Genomic DNA, 21758 nt, shown 5'->3' with positions numbered 1-21758 from the left:
GCTGACTGTAAAGACTTTTTATGTAGTTTGCCAGATTTTCACGTGGTTACAGGCTACTGACAGCTAGCGCTATGTAACGTTGAGGATAATTATTACTGAATAGCTTATAATGAACGTGTGTGGAAATGATGCATAATGACAATGTATACCTACACATTAATATTTTAAATCATTAAACTTTAATCCAGTGTGGCCAAACGTTACCGTTATGTAATACTATACCTTATTGTTATATTAAAAGTGAAAATAAATGATAAGCATTGGGTGAAGATTCCGTGCCCAGACCGCGCTCTGTCGGCCATGGTTAAAGTCCCGCACTGCAGTGAGCGATGCCAGTGATGGGAAGGTCATATTAGCAAAGCGGGAGCTGGATCGTACTGCGCAAAACCCCGTAGTCTGGACCGAGACCTGACGTCAGAGGTAGCCATTAGAGGCGTTCTGTGACAGCCGGGGCTTGTGATAGGGTACCGAGAAACCCAAACCTAATGGAAGTAGGTCTCACAAGATGCCGTAGCTCTCCCGCAGCCGTGCGCTTTTTTCCCCCTTTTGTCTGAAGGAGTCAGAAAGCGGAGCAGTCAAGTGCAGGAAGGATAATAAAGAGCTTAAAGAGAAAAAAAAAAGACGCAGTTCGAGCCCTGCGGTAAAAACCGCTGCAGGTTTATATCTTAGCCGCTTGTCGGTGGTGTTACATCCTTATGTAAAACAGTAAGCAAGGGCCGTTTAGGTGTTAGCTTACGATACCATAAATTTAATAAGGTTTAATAGAAACACCAATATAGGGCAAAACAAAATGTGTAATAATACAAAATATTTTACCAGTTAAATTACGGCGCATGTGGTATTAAAGGAAGGAAAGAAATACGGGTTCTCATGGTGAACTTGGTGTGGTGATGCTTGCTTGATTTTATGATATATTTTTCCAAATTCATCTGGAAATGGGATCTTTGACAAGTAGACAAAATGCGGGAGTGGAGGAGGTCGACATCCCCTCTAATTCGGTCTACCGATACCCACCGAAATCCGGTAAGTGCGACCAAGCACTCGCATGAATCGTAATATGAGCGCACTGTACCTGCTTTATATACGTAACGTTACTGCTTGTTCGCGCTACGCTTCGTGTCACTGCATGCATGTGTACGTAAACGCATATATAACATTTACGTTACATTACGGATATTTTAAGGAAACCGTGACAGTTGTGTAGTCGAATGCTGTTAATTGATTTTTAGGATATATTGCTTGAAAAATAGTAATCGTTATCTTACCATGAATCGCATGTGTAAAATAATTCGTTTTGGTTGTACAGGGTATGATAGGGAGCCCCTCAAGGGTCTCCACCTATCAAGAGTAGGATCAGGATCTCAGTGTCTACCAAAAGCAATTAAACCCGGATGGTGTCCCCTTATTGATAAGTAACGCATAAAATATTTGTGTAAGTGTGGAGGATGCAGCAAAATTAAAAAACAAAATAAAAATATTAAAGAATATGCATGATATTGAACATTGATTATGACAGTATGCTTTAGTGACTGAATCATCTACCATGTTTCGTACAATATAAATATTAATTACTGTGTTCTGCAGGTTTATATCTTAACAAGTAGATGTTCTCCATGTGTTCACCCTAAAGATTAAGCTCATTTGAGCACAGGTGAAGCGCGCCACTGGCACAGGATAGCCTGACCTCCTGAGTTCAGCACTGAATTATTCAGCTGTGCAGAAGGGAAAGCTTATGGCAGAGAGGCCCATCTATTATGGATTACATAAAGGTACCTGCTAGGTGTGCACAGCTGAATGGTAGTCTGGAGGGTAAAAAAACTGCAGCCATGCTAGGTGACATAACTGATCAGTAACGAGTTTCATTACGACACAGGCTTGTATAGCTGGTAGTGCTCGTTTAGGTCAGTTGTTATGTCATTTATGTCAGATAAGATGTCAATTATCAGGCTGTGGGGAACTAGCAGCAGTGCCAGAATGTATTGTAATACTACTGAAAGTAAACCCAGGACCAATTGCATACACAGATCACAAACAGGGTCTTATTTATGCATTTATTTATTTTGTACTAACACATTCGATGCAGTTTATAAGTGCACACAGCTTTGCTTGTAACAAAAGAGGGGTGATTCACGGAGGCCGAAAAGTCATGGGTGGAGTGAAATGTAGCAGCACGTAAAAGCTACTAAAAATATACGCTGCCGGAAACAGTACCCCAAATATACACCCCAAGCATACAATTACATGTCCTTAACCATGACCTTACATGCTCTTTGCTCGATCACTGTCCTTACCACTCTCTCTCTCCTTTACAGGTAGTTACTTTGCCAGCCATTTCATCATGGGAGGAGAAAAGTTTGACTCCACTCACCCAGAAGGGTACCTCTTCGGGGAAAACACAGACCTGAATTTCCTTGGCAACAGACCAGTAGCGGTGTGTAGGTGCTCCTTCACCTGTCGGCCATTCTGTCTGATTCCATCAGGGTCAAGTCGTCTCAGGCCATGCGGGGGTTACGAACGGACAGGATACTCCAGTTGATTGATTGTGTAATTTTTTTTTCTTTTTGTGATAGGATTCATCGATTTGTCAGCCGTGGAGTTTAATGGCTTTTTCAGCAGTGTCATGCGCATGTTATCGATGAGATGTCAGTCCCGTGCTGCTCTTCCAGAAGTCAGCCCTTCTTCGTGTGTTTCCCATACTGGTGCATTAAGTGCAGGGGTGTTATTTGGTAAACGTGAGCATCTACAGAGTAACAATCAACTGCTTGTTGACAAATGGCCTTTCTCAGACGTGGGATGTTGCAATATAGGCGTCATTGCTGTTTGCATCTGCAGTGTGTGTGTCTCAGCACAGGACAAATGTTCAGTTACTGAAAGCAACAGCCCTGTGAAATTATGCTGCCTGGCTGAAAGACATATTGATGTTTTTCAGTAAAGGGATTAAGAAATTAATAAAGATTTGTAAAGCTTCACACTCCATTGACTATATTACAGATGACAAAATGAGTAATTGGAACATAGAATATGACAAATACAAATGTACTAGAGGGAAAAAAGCAGCTCTTTATTTACTGGAAGTATATCGGCAACTGATTGTATGTTTCAGTTTTAAACATCCATCCATCCATCCACCCACCCACCCACTTATCCTGGTGAGGGTCATAGGAGGGGCCTGGAGCCTATCCCATGTAACACAGGAGACACAACAGGGGTGCACCCTGGATAGAATGCCAGTCGTTTGTAGAGCTCACATCCATACACAAAACCATTGGCAGTGGGCAGTTTGTTATTCAAACTGGTTGGCACCCCATCTTGCAAAGCCCATAAGGTTCGGGGTTGGTTCCGGACCCCCACAATCATGCATAGGGAAAGCAAGTATAGAAATCGGACGGATGGATGTTATTCAAACTGCACGTCTTTGGACTGAGTGAGGAAGCCCACAGGTGCAAGGGATGTATCTGGTGGAAGCACATGCTACATAGTGAGAACATGGCAGCTCTACGCACATGGGAGGAAAGCAGGAGTCGAGCCCCTGCAGTGCCACCCACTGAGCCACTGCGTCACCATCCATTTTAAAAAAGTAATTTTCTTAGACTATTCAAATTGATATATTTGTTAAATTGTGAACAGAGACGTCTTATTGGAAACTGACGTGAGTATGATATTGGGAAACCTGCAGATCATATTTGTATTCTTTGTATATCCTGGATGTTGCCAAGCCCTGGATCATAGTACAATACAAATCCAAACATTGGGATGTCTCTACAGCAGGGGTCTCCAAGTCTGGTCCTGGAGAGCTACTATCCAGTAGGTTTTCTGTCCCACTTGGCTTCTGATGAGCCACACCTGTTCCTAGTGTTTAACTGAGAACAGGTGTGGCTCATCAGAAGCCGGGTAGGATAGAAAACCTACTGGACGGTAGCTCTCCAGGACCGGAGTTGATCTACAGCCTAGGGTTGCAGTCAGTAGAATAATTTTGAACACAAGTCCTTTTCATGTGACTGATAGAGACTTTACAATAAATTACTCTTAGAAATATAGGAGAATTATTGTGTAATAGAATCTAGAGAAAGGATGTTAGTAAATGTTTAGGATTTAAAATCCTTTCCCAACAATGTCCCATTATTTTTTTATCAAGGAGGCCATTAGATGGGAGGCTGACGCATCTGTCTGAATGGGTGCCTTGGCATCCAGTAAAGTTGCAATGCTTTTAAAGGCACTTTCCTCCTCCCATGCTATCTCATCCTCTGTATTCTAATTCTGCCAGCTATATAGACATGCGGGATTCTCAGATTTGTTGTGGGACGTCGGCACTGGGCTTTTAACACAATGAAACAAACAGATCTGTTTGCCAGCAGCTCATTCTGCCCCAATACAATTCATAGTGATTTTTTTTGTTTGTTTTTGAAGTTCTCATGCCATGGCTGCCTAGCTCTCCTATACTGCATGCATATTTTCTTTGTGTTTTGTGACATTCATAACACCAGGTCTGAAATTATTCAGGTTTTTGCAACAGTGAGTAACTGGGAGGTGAGGGTGAACAGAAGTGACCTCAGTTTGGGAGCAGAGCTCATTGCAAATGCGCGTGAAATTAATTTTTCCCCTTTTGAGCTTTTAATGTGCTTTGTATTCATTCCAAATCTACATTAAATTATCTCCGTTCCCTACTCCCTATTCAACAAATAATATGCGATCGACCTACTTTTGTGATTCCTCCCATGAAATGTGTGCTATTTACTAGCTGAAGGAACTTTTTTGGCACCTGCTAGGAAAGCCCGTTTTCCTGCTACTGGAGCACTGGAGCATGAAGGACGTCTCGGGCCCTGCGATGGCATGGCGGTCCCGTGCCCAGGCTCGCCCGGTGTTGTCACCCTGAGAAAATTGCATGCTTTGGGAAGGCTGTCGTCTATTTAAAGAAACAAAATGAGAGCCTGGATGTGCTTTGCGCACAGCGGGTCATCTTTTGGCTCAGTGGATCCTGGAATCCCACGTTTTTTCCGAGTCTCTTGCGTGGAGGTGAGGGTAGGCAGTGACGATTCAGACAGTTGTGCGTAGAGTTGGTGTTTAAACTAGAATACTCCCCCGACCCCACCCCATCAGCATTTGGAGAGTCAGATGCCTCTCTTAGGTACAGCAGTGGCACGGCATCAGCAGCGGGAAGGGTCTACATGTCAGGTCTTGTGTGTCTGGGCCTTCATTTATCTGCTAATTTCCATAGCAGCTCAATTAGCTCGGATACAAAATGCCACGGAAAGACCTGGATGCTTTCACCTCCCCCATCGGCTTCCTCTCAGTTAAAGCAGGCAGTTTGTTAGTGGCTCAGATTTAGGCTTCGGCTTACGTGGGACTGTACGCAGCTCGCATGTTAAGCTTCTGTATGGGGGGCGGGGGGGGCAGGGGGGGGTAGCCTGCGGCAGAAAAGGGCAGGTGTTCACTGCGCTTTGATCTGTAGTCAGAAAGAGACTGACTGCTTTTCTGCCACTGAGGCCTCCAGAGGCTTGTTTGTTTCTCTCCCTTGTCGATACACGACTCGCCACTCGTTAGACCATGGGCCTGAACATCTCCTTTTCCTGATACCCATGTACCCACATCCCCAGGATGGAGGGCACAAACATTATATTATATATTTCCTCTCATTTCTTTAGGTCCTTTAATTAAATCCATGAAAAACGTTACTGCGGAGAAGGGAAGGAAGAAGGCGATATGTAAACAGGGCCATTAAAAATGGAACTTGGTTCTTCTAGCTGCCCCTGTACCCTGAGCTGGTCATGTATGGCTTTTTTTTTCTTTTTTTTTTTGAAATTATAAATTTGAACCCTTGAGTTAATCAGTAACACAGACAGCTGAGAACAGAGTGGCAGCGGAAGCAGTTTATTTTAATTACAGAGGGTTTAGTAAGATATTCCTGTTGTTTTGGTTGAGTTTGGTTGAGTTGCATAAATCTGAATAGTTGTGGGTGTTCTTTTTGCAGGGCTGTTAGCCCGTTAGCGGGGACAGCGGCAGGATGACTGCGTCTCCTCGGTTACGCACCTCTCAGTGTCGGAGCAACATGCTAATCACCTGACCACCCTGGGACATGGCCTGCTGCTACGGCAAATTAGAACAGTTTAGCGCTCCCAGGGTGCTTTGCCTTCGCTCTCTGACGGGCGGATTAGCCTGTCAAACGCTTCCCTCTCCTAGGCGATTTAAGCCGTCCTTCCCGAGGTGTGTTTTTATTTTTTTTGCAAAGCTCATTCTTCTCTCCCCTTAAACAAAGGAGAGCCTGACACAGGCCACAGGAGTGGCAGAGGACTGCCTGAGCCACACTGTGGCCCATGGCACGGTGACAAACGGAGTTCTTCACACGGCTAGAGTTCTGCTGGTGTCTGGGCTTTTAAGCCTCAGGAGTGTCACCCCACTGAGGTCACCCCGCACCTTCCCTCCCTGCGGCTCTTAGCCCTGGGTCTGATTTCACCACTTCCTGCCTCTGGATTTCATGCCGGAGATTAATTCCCTCTTTACTCACGGGTTCTCTTTCAATGGAAGAGTAAACAAACACAATAACATGTGCATTTTGTGTGTCCTTTTAATCAGCGCGTTGTTGGTTCCTCCCTCCGCCTCCGGCCTTTATTACCTTAATCTGTTCTGACGGAAGCTGGATGACGAAGTGTTATTTGCTGTTTTTTTCCTGCTTTTTGCTCTCAGTTCCCGTACGCTGCCCCACCCCCCCATGAGCCCGTGAAGACTCTCCGCAGCCTCATCAACATCCGCAAAGACACACTGAGATTAGTCAGGTGGGTGCCGCTGGCTGCTCCTCGCTCAGGGATACAGTAGAGGGTAGATGCACCTCTATGCAATGTACGATATCTAGGAGCATAGCGAGCAAATCATTAGAACTAGAATGCTTTTATTGTCACTGTAACAAGTTACAATGAAACTTAATGTGTGTGATTACCCAGCGATGAATATTTAGGGAGCAAAGATAAACTAGATTAAGTTAATTTAAAAATCAAGAATGTGAAGTATTAAAAAAATTAATTAGGGTTACACAGGCTGGTTTTTACAGTAGGACAATGCACTTGCCTCTGACAGACATTCTCTAGAAGCAGAACAGAATTGGATTTTCATCCTCCTGAAGAAGGAGGGTTTAAAATAGCCCAGTGTGTTTTTTTTGGGCTGTCTGCTATACACAGCGCTTCCATTTACCTGTCAGACGCTCGCAGACTTGCTTGCTGCTGTTCCAGTGTGTGGTGAGCTCTCCTGCTCCAAATGTTTCTCACCTTGTAAAGCGTGGTGTGACTTGACGGGTGTGAATCACCTGGGTCCCCGTCAGATGTCATCCGCTTCCAGGTTGGCTGAAAGTGTCAGGCAGCCGATGTCAGATGGCACAGGAGGCCATCTGACAGTGGAAGAGGACTAAAATTAAGGGTAGAATATGTAGGATACGGAAATCGTCGTTTAGGAAGTATTTCACATGAAACCAGTATATAACAAATGAATGTGTTGTTCTAAGTTTCATTGTGCTTCTCATTGTGCATCCATGCTCTAAGGCAGTGTTTCCCAACGCAGTCCTTGGGGACCCTGAGACGGTCCATGTTTTTGCTCCCTACCAGACAGTGCACATTTTGGCTCCTTCGCAGCTCCCCATTGGGGGATGGGAGGGAGCAAAAATGTGAAATTCCTCGGGGTCCCCAAGAACCGGATTGGGAAACACTGCTGTAATGTACTGAACGGCGTGGCATTTGACGTTCATCGTCGGAATTGCAGGTGCAGCGAGGACATGAAGCTGCTCCGGGATGAGGAGGGAAAGAGTCCCGCCAGCTACAACGTGGAGTTTACCTTCGACGCTGACGCTCAGGTCGCCATCACCATCTTCTACCAGGCCATCGAGGAGTTCCACAACGGTGTTCCCATGTGAGTACGGGCACCAGAAGCTAGACTTCTTCATTTGTTATTGCCCCTAAAAGGACCATAACTAAGCCTCTGTATCTGCCCCTGAGATCCCCCATTGTCTCTGTTTTATAGCCAGACATATTTTATACAAAGAACCATGAAAAACACTGTGATCCTTATGTCTTTCCCTTAAGTATCATTCAGTTCCAGTGCTGATTATTTATGCTGATTGTGCTACTGAGAGATGGGCTCATCCTCAGACCTTCTGAAGTGTCCCTTCATGCCTGCTTATCCATCCCTCACGTCATGTTAATTCTTCATTAAGCGATTGTCGGTTGCTTTGTCTAGGGGTGTTAGTTTCCCCCCATTTTATAGGCTAAAATTGGTATCAATTTAAAACAAAAGCAGTATTTGTAAGCAATGATGTTGTATTGTAACACATCTGAACAGCTAAAGCTATAATAAATAGATTTCTGGAAATGTGGGACGGTGTTTGTTTTCATTGCTGATGTTTGGGCACTGACCATCCGGTGTATCTTGTAATCTATAATATACACCGAGTCTATCATATCCTTCCATTATCCATAAATACGGTTCAGGGTCACCGTGAACCGAATGTAACTGGAGCCTGTCCCAGGAAGCATGAGGCGTAGGGCAGGGAAGACCCTGGATATGATGTCCGTCCATCTCTGGGCACGCACTCACAATACACGTCAGCACACCTGACTGTACGTTCTGGGCTTTTACTGGGCTGTCCTTTATCGATCTCAGGCGGAAATTCTGTCACTCACAGCAGTGACGTACATACAGTGCACAGATACAGACATATAGTGCAAGACAAAGTGCAAAGACAGGACACATAGTGCAAATGGAGTATTGTGCGGGAAATAAATGTAAATTAACAGGTGGTGTGTGTGAAATTAATGTAGTACTGAAGACTTCTGTCATTATGTTCATCCGTGTATGTTTTGTTTGAATGCAGGTACCTGCCCCAGGACAGCTCACTGCAATCTGAGACGGTGCACTTTAAGAGGGGCGTTTGCCAGCATTTCTGTCTGCCCTCCCATTCTGTCAACCTCTCAGAGTGGAGCGACGAAGAGGTACAGGGAATTGTGGGATGTGCATCATTCATGCTGCAGAATCTGCTAGAAATTGAGGCAGGAACTATGTGCTGACTAAAAAGCGATAAAGGGTTGCCCATTTACTCATTGCCGCTTTTTAAGAAAGTGAAACATTTAGGGGCGTGGACTGTTACACGCATGTATAGCTGTCTGAAAAGGAAATGCTGCACTGTCATAAAAAGAGAGCACCAATTTGTGCCTTTGCTTGTCACAGGGGCTGTACCCCAGTGTAGGGTCTGCCAGCTGTATCCTACCTGTTGGTAAATGTACCTTTTAGTCTAACTTAAGGTACAGAAATGGACTCTGAGGAACATCCCCAAGATACAAACAACATTAATGTACCCCAATGGTACAAAAATGTTCCTCGTAGTCCATTTCTGTATCTTAAAAGGTACATTTACCTACAGCTAAGGGTACAACTGGCAGACCCTTAAGGGTACAGCCCCATGTAACAAGTTAAGGTACAAATTGGCACTCTTTATTCTGACAGTGTAAGTTTGACGCCCCAAATCTGTTGTTTTGTAGCTTGTCTTTGACATGGACAGAGACGTCTACCCCATGGTGGTGCAGGCCGTGGTAGATGAAGGCGAAGGTGAGTTTGACATGTTATTAATCCCAGAGAGAAGCTCATCGTTCTCGTTTTCAGAAGGCAGCCATGAGACAGCCGTTACGGCGTCTCTGCAAGCCAGCTGCTGAGCAGTGGTGGCCTGCAGGGGCTGAAGCCCTTCTTCAGCATTTAATGCTCCCTTTCTTTGTTTTGTTGTGTTCTTTAGAGCATTTAGGCCACTCCCATGTGCTGCTGGCCTCCTTCGAGAGGGTAAGAAGTGGGCCGTGGTGGAGCTGTTCACTGCATCATGTATGAAGGAATTGTTTAAAGAGAGCGCTTAAAAAAAATTGAGTAAGACTTAGAGGTGTAACGTTCAGTGAAGCAAAAAAAAAAAAAACACACCTTAGTGCTGATTAAAAGCAGAAATATGGCAACAGTGTAACTTTCCTTAATACTTGTTTTTAAAGCGAGTTATTCTCTCCACAGCACATGGATGGCAGCTATTGTGTGAAACCCCTGAAGCAGAAACAAGTGGTGAGTCCCACAGTCTTGTGTCATTGTTCTGGTGCATTCTGGGTAGGCAGCTGTCAGGCCGGTGAGATGCAGGCAGCGGCGACGGCTTCTTTCAATGCCGGCCGTGCTTGTCGTCTCCTTTCAGTAACATAAGTTGAACACGAGAAGCGGACACGGACAGCGGGGCAAATGTAACAGGACCTCAGCCAGCCCGCTCCAGCCAGTGCGCTGCGCTAAATATTTCACATCATTCGAAGGAAATTGGGAGGAGGCTTTATATTCAATTTGTGTGGAATGCCGACGCGGCGGATTTTATTTATCCCCACTAATCTGAAATATACCAAATAGAAGAGAGCAATTTATAATGGTTTACAATTACTTTTAAATCCAGCAGAATGACCTTTGAAAGGGTTGTTTTGAATTCTTTTTCCAGGCTAATCATGTGATTGCTGTCATTCTGGAGCATAAAGATATTAAATAAATGGTTTGTGCAGCCAATAAATTTCATTTATTTTAGTGATAAAATCTTATTTTTCATGCACTGTATGTATGAATCCTCCTGGACCACTGCCTATTTAGTTATATTGAAATTCGCGTGTGCAAGTTGGAGCTTCCATGCCTGACACAGGATTTATTTAGCTAAATTTTTGGTTATTTCTAACAGCACTATAACTACACAATGAAATACCATGCACTTATGTGGCCCTTATCCTGTCGTCTTTGAAATCTCCAGGTTGATGGAGTCAGTTACCTCCTACAGGAGATTTATGGCATCGAGAACAAGTACAACAGCCATGAAAACAAGGTAAAGTCTATTGTTTTTTTTCCCCTGCTGACTGTCAAAGCCATGTCACGGTCATCCAAATATCCCGTTGCCTTTTTTCCAAATCAATTCCCAGGCAGCGGACGACGAGATCAGCGACAACAGCGCAGAGTGTGTGGTGTGTCTCTCGGACGTGCGTGACACCCTCATCCTGCCGTGCAGACACCTGTGCCTTTGCAACGCCTGCGCAGACACGCTGCGCTACCAGGCCAACTGCTGCCCCATCTGTCGACTGCGTAAGGACCCGTGCCAGAGGCCTCTCCTGCCAGTCGCCTTCCTGCAAAATGCCCGCTTTGCATCTTCTGCTGCGCCACCCGCGGGGCTGCGCTCTGCACCGTGCCTCGCCTTGGCGTTGCAGGGCTTGCGGCCAAAGCGGGAAGCGCAAAGCGCTCTAAAGAATCAGCGCCATGACCACGGTTGGAAAATGGTGATTCCCTTGCATTCCTGGCCTTATTGTCAGTCCCCCTTTTTTTGTCCCAGCATTCCGAGCTCTGCTGCAGATCCGAGCCATGCGGAAGAAGCTGAGTCCGCTGTCGCCCACAGGATTCAATCCTGTCATCACGTCCCAGACCTCTGACTCGGAGGAGCATTCGGTATGCAGCATCTCTGCGGTGCCATTACCACCGTGCCTTCTAGCTCCCAGGACGTCCGTGTCTGACACTGTGCCTCGTCCCCAGGCCTCGGAGCGCATACCCCCTGGGTACGAGGCCGTATCCCTGCTGGAGGCCCTGAACGGCCCGCTGAGCCCCTCCACATCGGCTCCCCCCCTGCCGAATCTGACCCCGGGCCACGTCTCTGGGACCTTGCTGTCCTACGGCACTGAGACTCACCCCCCCACTGCGCGGTCCCTCTCCCCCCTTGAGCGATACCTGGACCCCACTCCGGGTCTTAAGCTCAAGAAGAGCGGCTCTAAGTGAGTTTTTCTTCTTCACTGTCTGATTCTGTTTCCTACTTTATATTCATCTGAAAAAAACATACCTGCTTGGAAAATGAGTTTTAGTGAGTGGGCAGGGTTATATACAGGGGCGGGGTCCTGGCCCCAGCTGAAAGCTGATTGGCCCCCGGAGTGCTCCCTCTACAGTCACTCATGATTCAAAACATGTCATTGGCTAATAATGAGATTGGTCCTTCTGTATGAATTTTAGTTGACCTTATGCCCTTCATCTTAAATTTTAGAATCGCCCCTGCAAGTAGGGTAGGACAACTTTAGAAAATGTTTCAACTAGCTTAAATCTCCAAATAAAGGCTGATTTTGGCAAAGCCGTGTCCTGCTGGTCCCAGTGCTGATGTATCCCGTGAACCTGGCAGGTCCCTCTCCCAGAATTCCTCTGTGCTGCCAGAAGAGGACGACGAGAAGTCATGTAGCGAGTCGGAGGTGCAGGCGTGTCGGAGGAAGATGGCGGTCGGTCAGCAAGAGGTAGCGACATGGCGGGAGTCAGTGACCCACTTCAGGAGCGCGCTGTAGCATTCGCAGCATTACATCTGTTTGGGATTTACCCCTGCAGGTGTTCTGCAGGTGTTCTGCAGGTGTTCTGCAGGTGTTCTGCAGATGCCTGTTCACTGTCAATCAACCAGGATTCCGTGTTTTTTTTTTTTACATGTCCATTCAGTAAACGTAAAACTTTAAGTCTTTATGTGTGAAAGTGCTGACTGCTGAGCCAAGCTTTTCTGTTCACATGCAATATTTAGTATAGTTTTTATTTAGAAAATTCGGCTTCTAAAAAGCTTGCAAAATTTGAATGGAGGAGATTTTCTCTTTTGCTTTGGAGTGTTGTGGTAAAGTCGTCTTCTAACTGCTTATGTTAGTCATGATCATAGGGTGGCGTGGAGCCAGTGGCATGCAGCACAGGGTTTATACAGGGGCGGGGCACTGGCCCCAGCTGAAAGCTGATTGGCCCTGGAGTGCTCCCCCTACTGTCACTCATGATTCAAAACATGTCATTGGATAATAATGAGACCTGAAGTGATGCCAGTCTGCCTCTGGCCGCCTAAGCACTGGCCGCCTTGATGAGCGGTTTAGAAACTCCGGTTAGCCTGACGGCATGTGTTTGGACTAGGGTAAGAAATCCGGGAAGAATCCCACACACACTGAGCAGAGGCGGGATTCAAACCCAACCCTGAAGGTGAGAAGGAACAGTGATATTTATCGAGCCACCATGCCATCCCTGTAATGCTAAGGAAAACATTCAATCAAATGCCGGGCTTTTAGGGGCACATAGTGGGTGTGTATTCTGGGATGGCATCCCGTTCAGGGTAACCCCCCACCCCCCAGGTCTGTGCCCTGTGCTGCCTGGGATAGACTCCAGGACCCCCAGTGACTCTGAGCAGGATAAGCAGTTGGATGATGGATGGATGACTGGTATTTATATTATATTTGTCTTCAAAATTAAATTAGTAGCCAGCTGTACCGAAGGTTTGTTGCATTTGCCGTGTTGTGTGCAGTGTGGCGTAACACCAGACAGCGAGAACTTCACCCTGTCGTCCTCTGGAGCTATTGACCGGTCGTCCTGCACTGGCACGCCCCTGTCCTCCACCATCACCTCCCCTGAAGGTATGATTGGGCGTCATGCTGTAGTCCTGTAATGTACTGGTACTGGGTCATATTTGGGGGGTGGGGGGTGGTGGTGCACAGACTGCACGTGGACCCCACCTGCCCCATTTGGCTGCTTGTCTCTTCTGGGCCCAGATCCTGTTAGCAGCAGTCTGGCCCAGTCCGTGATGTCGATGGCGTCCTCACAGAGCCAGCACTCCCAGCTCAGCACCGACACCATGTCCTCCATATCAGGCTCCTATTTGCCCGGGGCTGAGGCGGAGGCCCTGGAGAACTCCAGTGAGAGCAGGGGGCCATCTCAGCAGGAGGGCGAGGTGAGAGGGCGGAGCCACGCATCTGTGTGCCTGTGAGCTCTGGACAGCATGTCATCCGTATCGTCACTTCCTGTGACAGTTCAGTTCATTGTGAGCTCTGATGCAGGAAACACCCCTTGATGTGAAGGAGCAAAATTTTGCCGCCGCTCTTGCAGAAGAGCAGGACTCTGAGGTAAATCTGAGCCCTATTCTTTTCACAGCCATTATTGCTATCGGGATTTATGCTTTCTGTGTAGAACCGACTGATCTGATTGGACATTTGCTTCTCTCAGGGTAATGATGTCACAGAAGAAGACTGCTCACCCACCCAGGATCCGGGTAACTATAAACCTTCATCAGTGATTGGTTGTTTTACTTCCTGCTAGACTGACTATTCCTCTTGCAGTGCCTCGTCTTTTGTTTTTCTTTTTTCCTGCTGATTATCGAGGCCATGCCATGGCCATCCAAATGTCCTGTTGCTGTCTTCTTTTAAATCGATTCCCAGGCAGCGGGCGAGGTTTAATGTAACCATTTCAGGTTTAATGTAACCATTTGAGGTTTAATTTTTGAGACACATTCACCAAATTATGGAGTTGAGAAAATGTCATTATATCAGGAAAAACCCTATTTTTGACATTACAATTTATTGCAGATAAAATGCAATAAATAAAAAGTACCTTCCCAATCATGAAGTTTTTACCATGTGGCTTCAGAATGTAGTTTTTGTAAACTGTGGAAAGTATTTAAACAAGTCATTTAACCAAATAAAAGAGCAATGACAGGTGTGATGCTGTTACTTATTCTGGTCTTGCCCGTGATAATTCCAAAATAACATGTTTGTGTGAACTCAGTGAGCTCTCCACAGTAGTTTGATTTATACCAAGGACAGCTTATGTTCCTCAAAATGGGAAAGACTCTGAATTTGCTCTTACTTGAATTTCAACATAGCTTCAGTTACAGACCTTCGGAGAAGCCCTGAACTGAAAATGAAAACGCTTTGTTGAAACCGAGTACTGTTCCACATGATCCGATTAAAAATGCCCTATAACGTAATTATGTGAAATCGGTTACATCATCATTAATGGCCTTGGAATCCTGTTTTGGCCTGTCATGTTAATTATTCTTTCACTAGGTGGCGCTGCCTTCCCAAAAATGGATGCATTTTCCACAGCGTTTGAACATAAGCTTATAGTCCTCAAACCATCATGAGGACGTGACAAGGACTAATGCCCGGCAGTGTCAGACTGTTCACAGCAAAAAAACAATTTAAAATGGATGAAATAATTATTTGTTTACTTCAGTGTGCATAGCAGTATGTCTTTATTCTCACCCTCCGGCATAGGCCAGGTTAACCGGAGTACTAACCGGAGAACTAACCAGAGTACTAACCAGAGTACTAACCAGAGTACTAACCAGAGTACTACCTGGAGTACTAACCAGAGTACTACCTGGAGTACTTTGCTGTGCACACCTTTTTCGTGTCAGAGTACCTCATAGCTCAGCTGTGGTACACGAGGCAGCGTCGGTCTTGCTCGTCCCTGGTTTGCTTCAGGCCCCTCACACTGGCCTCAGGGATTGGCTTGAGGTGTTTTAAGAGGCTTATTGAGTGTTTGTCCCTGCCGCCCCCATTAATCACACTCTTACCGTGCTGTAGTGCTCATGCAGCAGCCTTTTGCTTTGCTCACGCACACAATTGCATTTGCTTGAAACGCCGAGATCGGGATTCAGGCCCGTGACCTTTCTGAATGCACCTGTTTATATGGATCCAACTGTATCTTGAAAGACGACTTTTAATCCTTTGGGGCGGTAGGTTATACATATGGAGAGAGAATGGCGATTACCTGGAAAATCGATATGGATTTTCTCAGTTGTAGATGTGGATATTGGTTCAGCCACACAAACACACGTGCCCTCACCATTTGCGTGGCCGCTCATGTCGTGCGTCTGTCTTGGCCTCCCACCTGTCCTCGTGTTCGCTCAGCCTCTTCTGTGCTGCCTGCCTCCCCGTCCATCCCGCTGTGGCCGGCTGCTCTTGTTTAACCTCTGACCTCGCTTGCAGGTGGGCGAAGGAGAAGCGAGATGCCTTGTCCAGAGTTTGACAATAACAATCAGGGCCGGTCTGACACCCCCTGCTTGACAGGGCTGGACAATGAGCAGTGTCCTGAAAGCCGATTCACTGGTGAGTGGCGACCTCTTGAACATGGACTTTCCTGAGAAGAAGGGGAACCTGGATGGATGAGAGCCGAGTTGCACTGTAGAATGGGGAGGATAAATTTAACACTTAGTCCCTACAAAAATTAAGCATTGTGTAATGTGATATGCTTCCCTCCTGATTGGATTGCCTTCAGTGCCTGTGAGGCTGTGTGTATCTACCTTAGATATAGCCTGAGGAACATTGGGGGTTTTGCATATTTGATGTCATCTAAGCCCACATAGAAAATTTGACATTAATTTCAGTACTCAATCCACTCCTTTGTGGGGGGAAGTGGTATATTAGGGAAGGGGATCAATTTTTGAAGTTACAAATATAAACGTTGTTGCAAAATAAAACCCATTGTGTTCCCAAATCCTATTTTTCTATTCATTGCTATCTTTCTGCCCCCGTTAGGAATCAGTCTGTAGTATCGTGCCCCTCCCCCACCCCTCTCTACTGAAAGTTTGTGTTCTCCGTGTGACTTTCTGTATCTGGGTGTCTGTGTTCGGTCCATCCCAGAGTCAAGTTCATGTTCAGTGTCTGCCAGCTCCAAGTGGCTTTGCTCCACCTTCAGCATTTTATTTCTCTATTTCTCAGCTGCCCCCCCCACCCCCCTCACCTTCCCAATAAAGAGCTGGCTCTTGGCGGCTCATTGTAGTTGCTGCTGGAATGGAATGCGCGGCCTCCTTTCTCCGCGCGGCCCCGTCTTTGTCAGGACGTTTCTTCCGCACTCGTTAATGGCTCTGCTTCACAGTGGCTGCGCGGCTGAGTTTTACCACCTGAAAATCTCACCTATAAAACTGTTACTTTTTCTAGCCGGGTCTCTGGTGATCCCAGAATAAAATGTTTATGTGAAGTGGAGGCAAGCAGTCGGTTTTACGCCAACCCGACCGCAGTAGCTCGGGTTGACTAACGTGGAAAAAGTACGTGTGACTTACTTTAATTTCATCATAATTCCAATTTCTGAGGAGGGGCCTTGGAGAAGCCCCTATATAAAAATGAAAATGCTTCATTCAAATTAAGTGTTGTTAGGCGTGATTGGGGAACATATCTGATGTTAAAGGACACAAATTCAAAAAAAGGCGGCAAATGATATTTTGAAATTTTCCCTTGATACATTTATTAAAATTTAGGTGTAAAATTAACACATTTCCATTAATGTTTGCTTTTTAATGTGTTTATTGTAGTTTTTGTCATTTTTATCAATCAACCTTACAGATTCCTTAATGTACCTAGTTTTCCTGTTTGTTTATTTTTTGTCGTCCATGGGAAATAGATGAAATATGAATTCTGAGAATCGTCCTTTAATAGTAGTGGGGAAGTAACTGATTGGCTGGCTGTGGCCTGTAGGGCAGGTGATCGTTCACCTCTGTGAAGCACACCATGGTGAAAATGTGTGAACTAACTGCAGAGATGCTGCCCCTTCTATTCCAGCCCCCCCCCCCCCCCCCATGATCTGCACCAATCTTCACTCTGCAGTCATTACCAATAGGCTGTCCCTGTGCGTGATCTAAGTGTGCTGTGTTATCTCCTTTGTCTCTCTACCTCATCACTCTGTCCTCCTCTGCTCTCTCTGTGTACCTCCCTCTCTCCGTTTGCTTTCTGGGGGACGGACAGCCGTGGACTCGTGTCCTGTTCACGTTGAGGAATAGGTATGGCACTGTAGCGCTCAAGAAAATGTGCAAACTAGAAAATGTGCTTAGTCACGGGGGCTGCTCTGCATTGTATTTCACACTTTTCCTGAAAATATGAAGTTAAGACTTAGAAATTGTGCATGAGATGGGTGCTTTTATCTTTAGGAATGTTTATTTTGCATGTATCATTGCCAGTAGAGCTTCTGTTCCCCCCATGATGTGATACCCCTCTTCCATCTGTGTTTATGTAATATTTAAACAGCCACACAGCAATATGAGAATTTGCTTTGGATATGTGTCTATGTGCCCATATCATTGCATTTTTTTATTGGGTACCCCTGGTATGATGCCAGCTGAGACATAATTAATAGCCTGTTTTTTAAGGTAATGAGATGTGAAAATTTAATTGATTTCTCACTATTCTCATTCTGTAAATGTGTCCATAGTTTTTGCACCTTTAATTATGAACTTGAACAACTTGAACCCCGTAACTGATTGTGTGAAAAACACACCATGATTGATCAAAATGGGAAGGAATGCTGGGGGTAGCTTAGGGGTTTACTATTGTGGAGGTCTTTTTGACACTAGTTAAATTCTTTCACCATAATCTTTGCTTTATAAGCTATGTAAAAGCTAAAGGTTTATTTGCTTGGAGAGCAGTCTGAGTTAATCCTATTACTTCCCAGCCACGGGATGTATTATTGCTGTGTGTTAAAAATATTACTTTTCCTGCCAGCATTGCAGTAATGCCACAATGTGAAATGGCTTCCATCATGAACTGCTCGAAGAGTTTAAAGATTTGAGATAAAGGCTGCTGTCAAACTGGTGCTTTTGCTGTAAGGTACTGCAGCATCTCCACAGATTTATGCGTGCAAAGCCCAGTCTGTGCAAAGCTTAAAGCAGCAGCTATCAGCCACAAGGCTGTCACTTTCTGTCTCTGCTCCCTTCACGGTTCATGCTGGGTTCCCATGTTCCGCAGGCCTACTGTACCTGGGATTCAGCCAACAAGGACGACAAGCCCTGACTCAGCATGTCTCCACGAGCAACATTAACCTGGAGGAGAAAGGGTCCGACAGCTCGCCCTGTCATGGACCCCTCGCTATATAACTCGCCCCGACTCTCAACCTCTGAGCCCCAGTCCTCCCCCTCCCCAAACCCACAGGCCAACCTTTTAGCATTGATGGACAGTGTCTACTTAGGTAGGAACCTGGGCCAAATGTTCCAAAGGGGAAAAAAGTACAGTATTCTCGCTAACTTTAAAAGGGTGTAAGATTTAAAGTGTTTGTGTAAAATAAAGGCAGGTTCTTTGATCAGAGGTTGATGATAGAAGCACCCAATGCCCTTGGCTTTTTTAATGCTGTTGGTCCATTTTCCACATTAACAGTCCTGGAACAGTTGCCTTTTTTTTCTTTTCTACTCTGGATTGACCTCAACCAGTCTGACCCCCCACCAAGACCACGACCCTGTGGGCCTCTGATTTAGGGTACCGACATGCATCAGCCTTTGCCCTGGGAACTAATGAGTTAAATATGATGGCTTGACAGATTGATGTCCTCCACAGAGGGACAAGAGGATGGTGGTCATGGTCATGCTTTTTGTCTTCAGTCATTTCCTTAGGTAGACATGGAATTATCTCCATGATAGTCCTTGCATGGCTGCTCCTACCCAGCCCCCAAAGTGGGAGAGACAATAGTCTATTAACTTTTGGTCAGTGACATCATGGCTTGAAGGACTATTCTTTGTGTGATAAAGTTTAATGTTCCCAGAACATGTGGGGGACCCAAGGAAATGCATTTCAATTAAGTCACTTAATGTATTACACTTTTCCGTTAAATTGTTTTTCCTTGTCAGTTGCGTATGTGAAGCAATTAAATAATGTCCATATTATAGATCTCAAGGATCTAACCTACACCGAGAATTGCATGCATCTCCAACTCTACAACTGACCACGCCATCTGAATTTACTACATAAGTTATTTATGTTTTTGATACATGAGATGTAATATAAAAGGCTGGAAGACCCTGGAAAAATGAAAGGTTGTTCATGAAAATGGGACACGTCAAGGTGTCGAAGTCCTAACTAGGGGTAAAAGAAAATTTACTGCCCAGTTTCATTTCCGCCATTGACTTTTCAGCATTCTGTTCATGTGACTCTATGGCCTCCTAGCTGGCTTTTAGAAGTTCAGTACACAAAAGAAACACTAAAGCAATAAGAAGGCTCTGCATCCTCTATAGCTCTGTTGCTGTCGACTTGAGTACAGAACCCCCCCCCCCTCGCAACAAAGTGGGTTTTTGCAGTCTGAGGTGCTCTCCTGAACTTGCTAACTGGAATGTCTCTCATAAGATCACGAGAGATCCTGCACGTGGCTCTGTGTGTGTTTTTTTTTTTTTATTATTATTATTTTTTTTTTTTAAGCACTGGTTTGATGTGCATCTCATACCCAAGGAAACTGAAAGCAATGCCAGATCGTAACGTTAATTCCAGTGAGAATTCAGCTGCCCATTGTGAACACGCTGTGTTGCTATGGATGTCGACCATTCCTCTTTTCCTACCCATGGCAGAAAAATGAGAAGGGTTGACATGAGAAATGACTGGAGGGGAATAGGTGCCTGCTTTCCACAGTTCTTGGACAACATGCATGGTGCTCTCTGTCTGTCTTCTCACATATGTAGACATGGAGCCAAAGAGTCACTGAATCAGCATCGTTGACGTATGGGAATTGCACAGAATGCCTGTTTTGTATTTATTGCTCCAAAAATGTTACTTGTAGGATAACGTGAGGTTCCTTCACAAGGTCTCCTTGTGCCATTTAAATGTCAATGAATCAGCTGTGTAATATGACGTCGTAAGAGCTCTGTGGACTGCCTGTACTGTTACAATGAAGGTGACAAGTCTTCGCGGATATCTTTCTATCCAACACCACAGATAAGCTACTCCCCGACACCCAACAAATACTTACTCTTAGTTAAATTGCACCTTTCTTTTTTCCCCTCTGTCATCCAAAAGAAAATACCAGACATTGACTGTTCTGAAGGTGCAGGTAGTTCACTCTTACATGTTTGTGCTGATTATACATGAATGAATTGTGCCCATTTTCATAAATATTTGTGAAGTTATTATTTGCTTTTTAGTTTTTATGTTTTGTTAGCATAACTTATTGTTACTATTGTCATTGTGACGTTATGTGTTTAGCTGTTGAACATGTTTATTATACTGGATGGTAATATGTACAATGAATAAAAAGCAGTGTACCTCTTTAAAGGAACGGTAATGCAGTACTAATACCAAGTGCAGTATTCCTCATTTGGCCAGAACCGTAGTGCATGTGACCAGTGTGGTGAGCATGGTAGTTCAGGCCAGTCCAGTGAGTAGGATGTCTCCTATCCAGGGCTGTCTTATAGTTACACTATACTATAATCCAACTACTCATTCACAGCAGTTCGCCATACCCTTCTCCAGTTATGTCTTTAAACACAATCCTATATGAACAATTAAAGTGGAATAATTGTCTCTGTCATGTTATCTTTAGGGAAATAGGAAATTGGTTGATTTTATTCAATTTCGATACAAAATAAACTTTTTAAACGCCCGTTTTTCTTTTTTTTCCCCTAGTATAAATTCGTTGCCAAATTGATCATCGATGCATAAATGACTATTATTTTAGCTACCTAATTGTGATTTCTGCTTTTCTGTAATTTTGAAATCATTTTATAATTATAGGGACTATCTTAAATATCACGGATTGTGCAAAAACGCTTCTTTTGATTTATCACGTTGTTATTTGTTAATGCAAATGATGCACATTGTTCAGACATGCGTCTCTAGAAGTGGTATTTTGAAGACTGCGATTTTAACATGTTTGAATACTGTAGTCTGAAGAATTACATTTCAATCATATACTAGCTATATTCGCCTGCTCCTACTGTAGGTGCCTCCATTAATACGCGGTTTGGAATGAAAATCATTTAAAATGTGTGTTATCAAAACAAAAGAAAACCATTTTTGGTTTAAGAGGTTGTTTCACCAGACTCGTGTAGTTCCCGTTTCAGCGGGTTTGTTTACAATCTTATTGCTGAACAGCACACAAAACATAATAAATAATAGGTCACCTGGGTTTAAACGATTTATTTATTTATTTGTGCAGCTTTATTCACTTGGTGCATCTATTGTAAACTGGTAGCAAACTAAATAAAAATTACGTGGTATCATAGT

General features: G+C 44.8%; 1 protein-coding gene across 4 annotated transcripts; it reads left to right on the top strand.

The window, feature by feature from the left end:
- Nucleotides 1-287: 287 nt before the first annotated feature.
- rnf157 (ring finger protein 157) lies at nt 288-20807 on the top strand. 4 transcript variants are annotated; one of them, XM_023820432.2, is made up of 20 exons: nt 288-420; nt 956-1023; nt 2313-2431; nt 6682-6770; nt 7744-7890; nt 8852-8969; nt 9516-9582; nt 9764-9807; nt 10024-10071; nt 10784-10855; nt 10950-11109; nt 11354-11466; nt 11551-11786; nt 12182-12290; nt 13316-13424; nt 13560-13738; nt 13845-13910; nt 14011-14056; nt 15777-15896; nt 18525-20807. In XM_023820432.2, the coding sequence occupies exons 3-20, from the start codon at nt 2339-2341 to the stop codon at nt 18650-18652; spliced, it is 1944 nt and encodes a 647-aa protein (XP_023676200.1). In that variant the 5' UTR covers nt 288-420; nt 956-1023; nt 2313-2338; the 3' UTR covers nt 18653-20807. The 4 variants fall into 4 exon arrangements, with proteins under 4 accessions (XP_023676200.1, XP_023676189.1, XP_023676169.1 ...); XM_023820421.2 differs by lacking the exon at nt 288-420 and having other exon boundaries at nt 429-1023; nt 13659-13738; XM_023820401.2 differs by lacking the exon at nt 288-420 and having other exon boundaries at nt 429-1023.
- The last annotated feature ends 951 nt before the right edge of the window (nt 20808-21758 follow it).

This window comes from Paramormyrops kingsleyae, chromosome 5 (genome assembly GCF_048594095.1).
Source record: "Paramormyrops kingsleyae isolate MSU_618 chromosome 5, PKINGS_0.4, whole genome shotgun sequence".
In the NCBI taxonomy this organism is placed as follows: domain Eukaryota; kingdom Metazoa; phylum Chordata; class Actinopteri; order Osteoglossiformes; family Mormyridae; genus Paramormyrops; species Paramormyrops kingsleyae.
The sequence above is the reverse complement of the archived record's forward strand: the minus strand, read 5'-3'. Positions and strand labels throughout refer to the sequence as shown.

Bases quoted from the DNA above. Each gene is read 5' to 3' on its own strand.
- rnf157 (XM_023820401.2), top strand. From the start codon at position 936: ATGGGATCTTTGACAAGTAGACAAAATGCGGGAGTGGAGGAGGTCGAC. The intron at 10,072-10,783 runs GTGAGTCCCACA...TGAAATCTCCAG, and splicing joins CCCTGAAGCAGAAACAAGTG to GTTGATGGAGTCAGTTACCT. The intron at 11,787-12,181 runs GTGAGTTTTTCT...TGAACCTGGCAG, and splicing joins CTCAAGAAGAGCGGCTCTAA to GTCCCTCTCCCAGAATTCCT.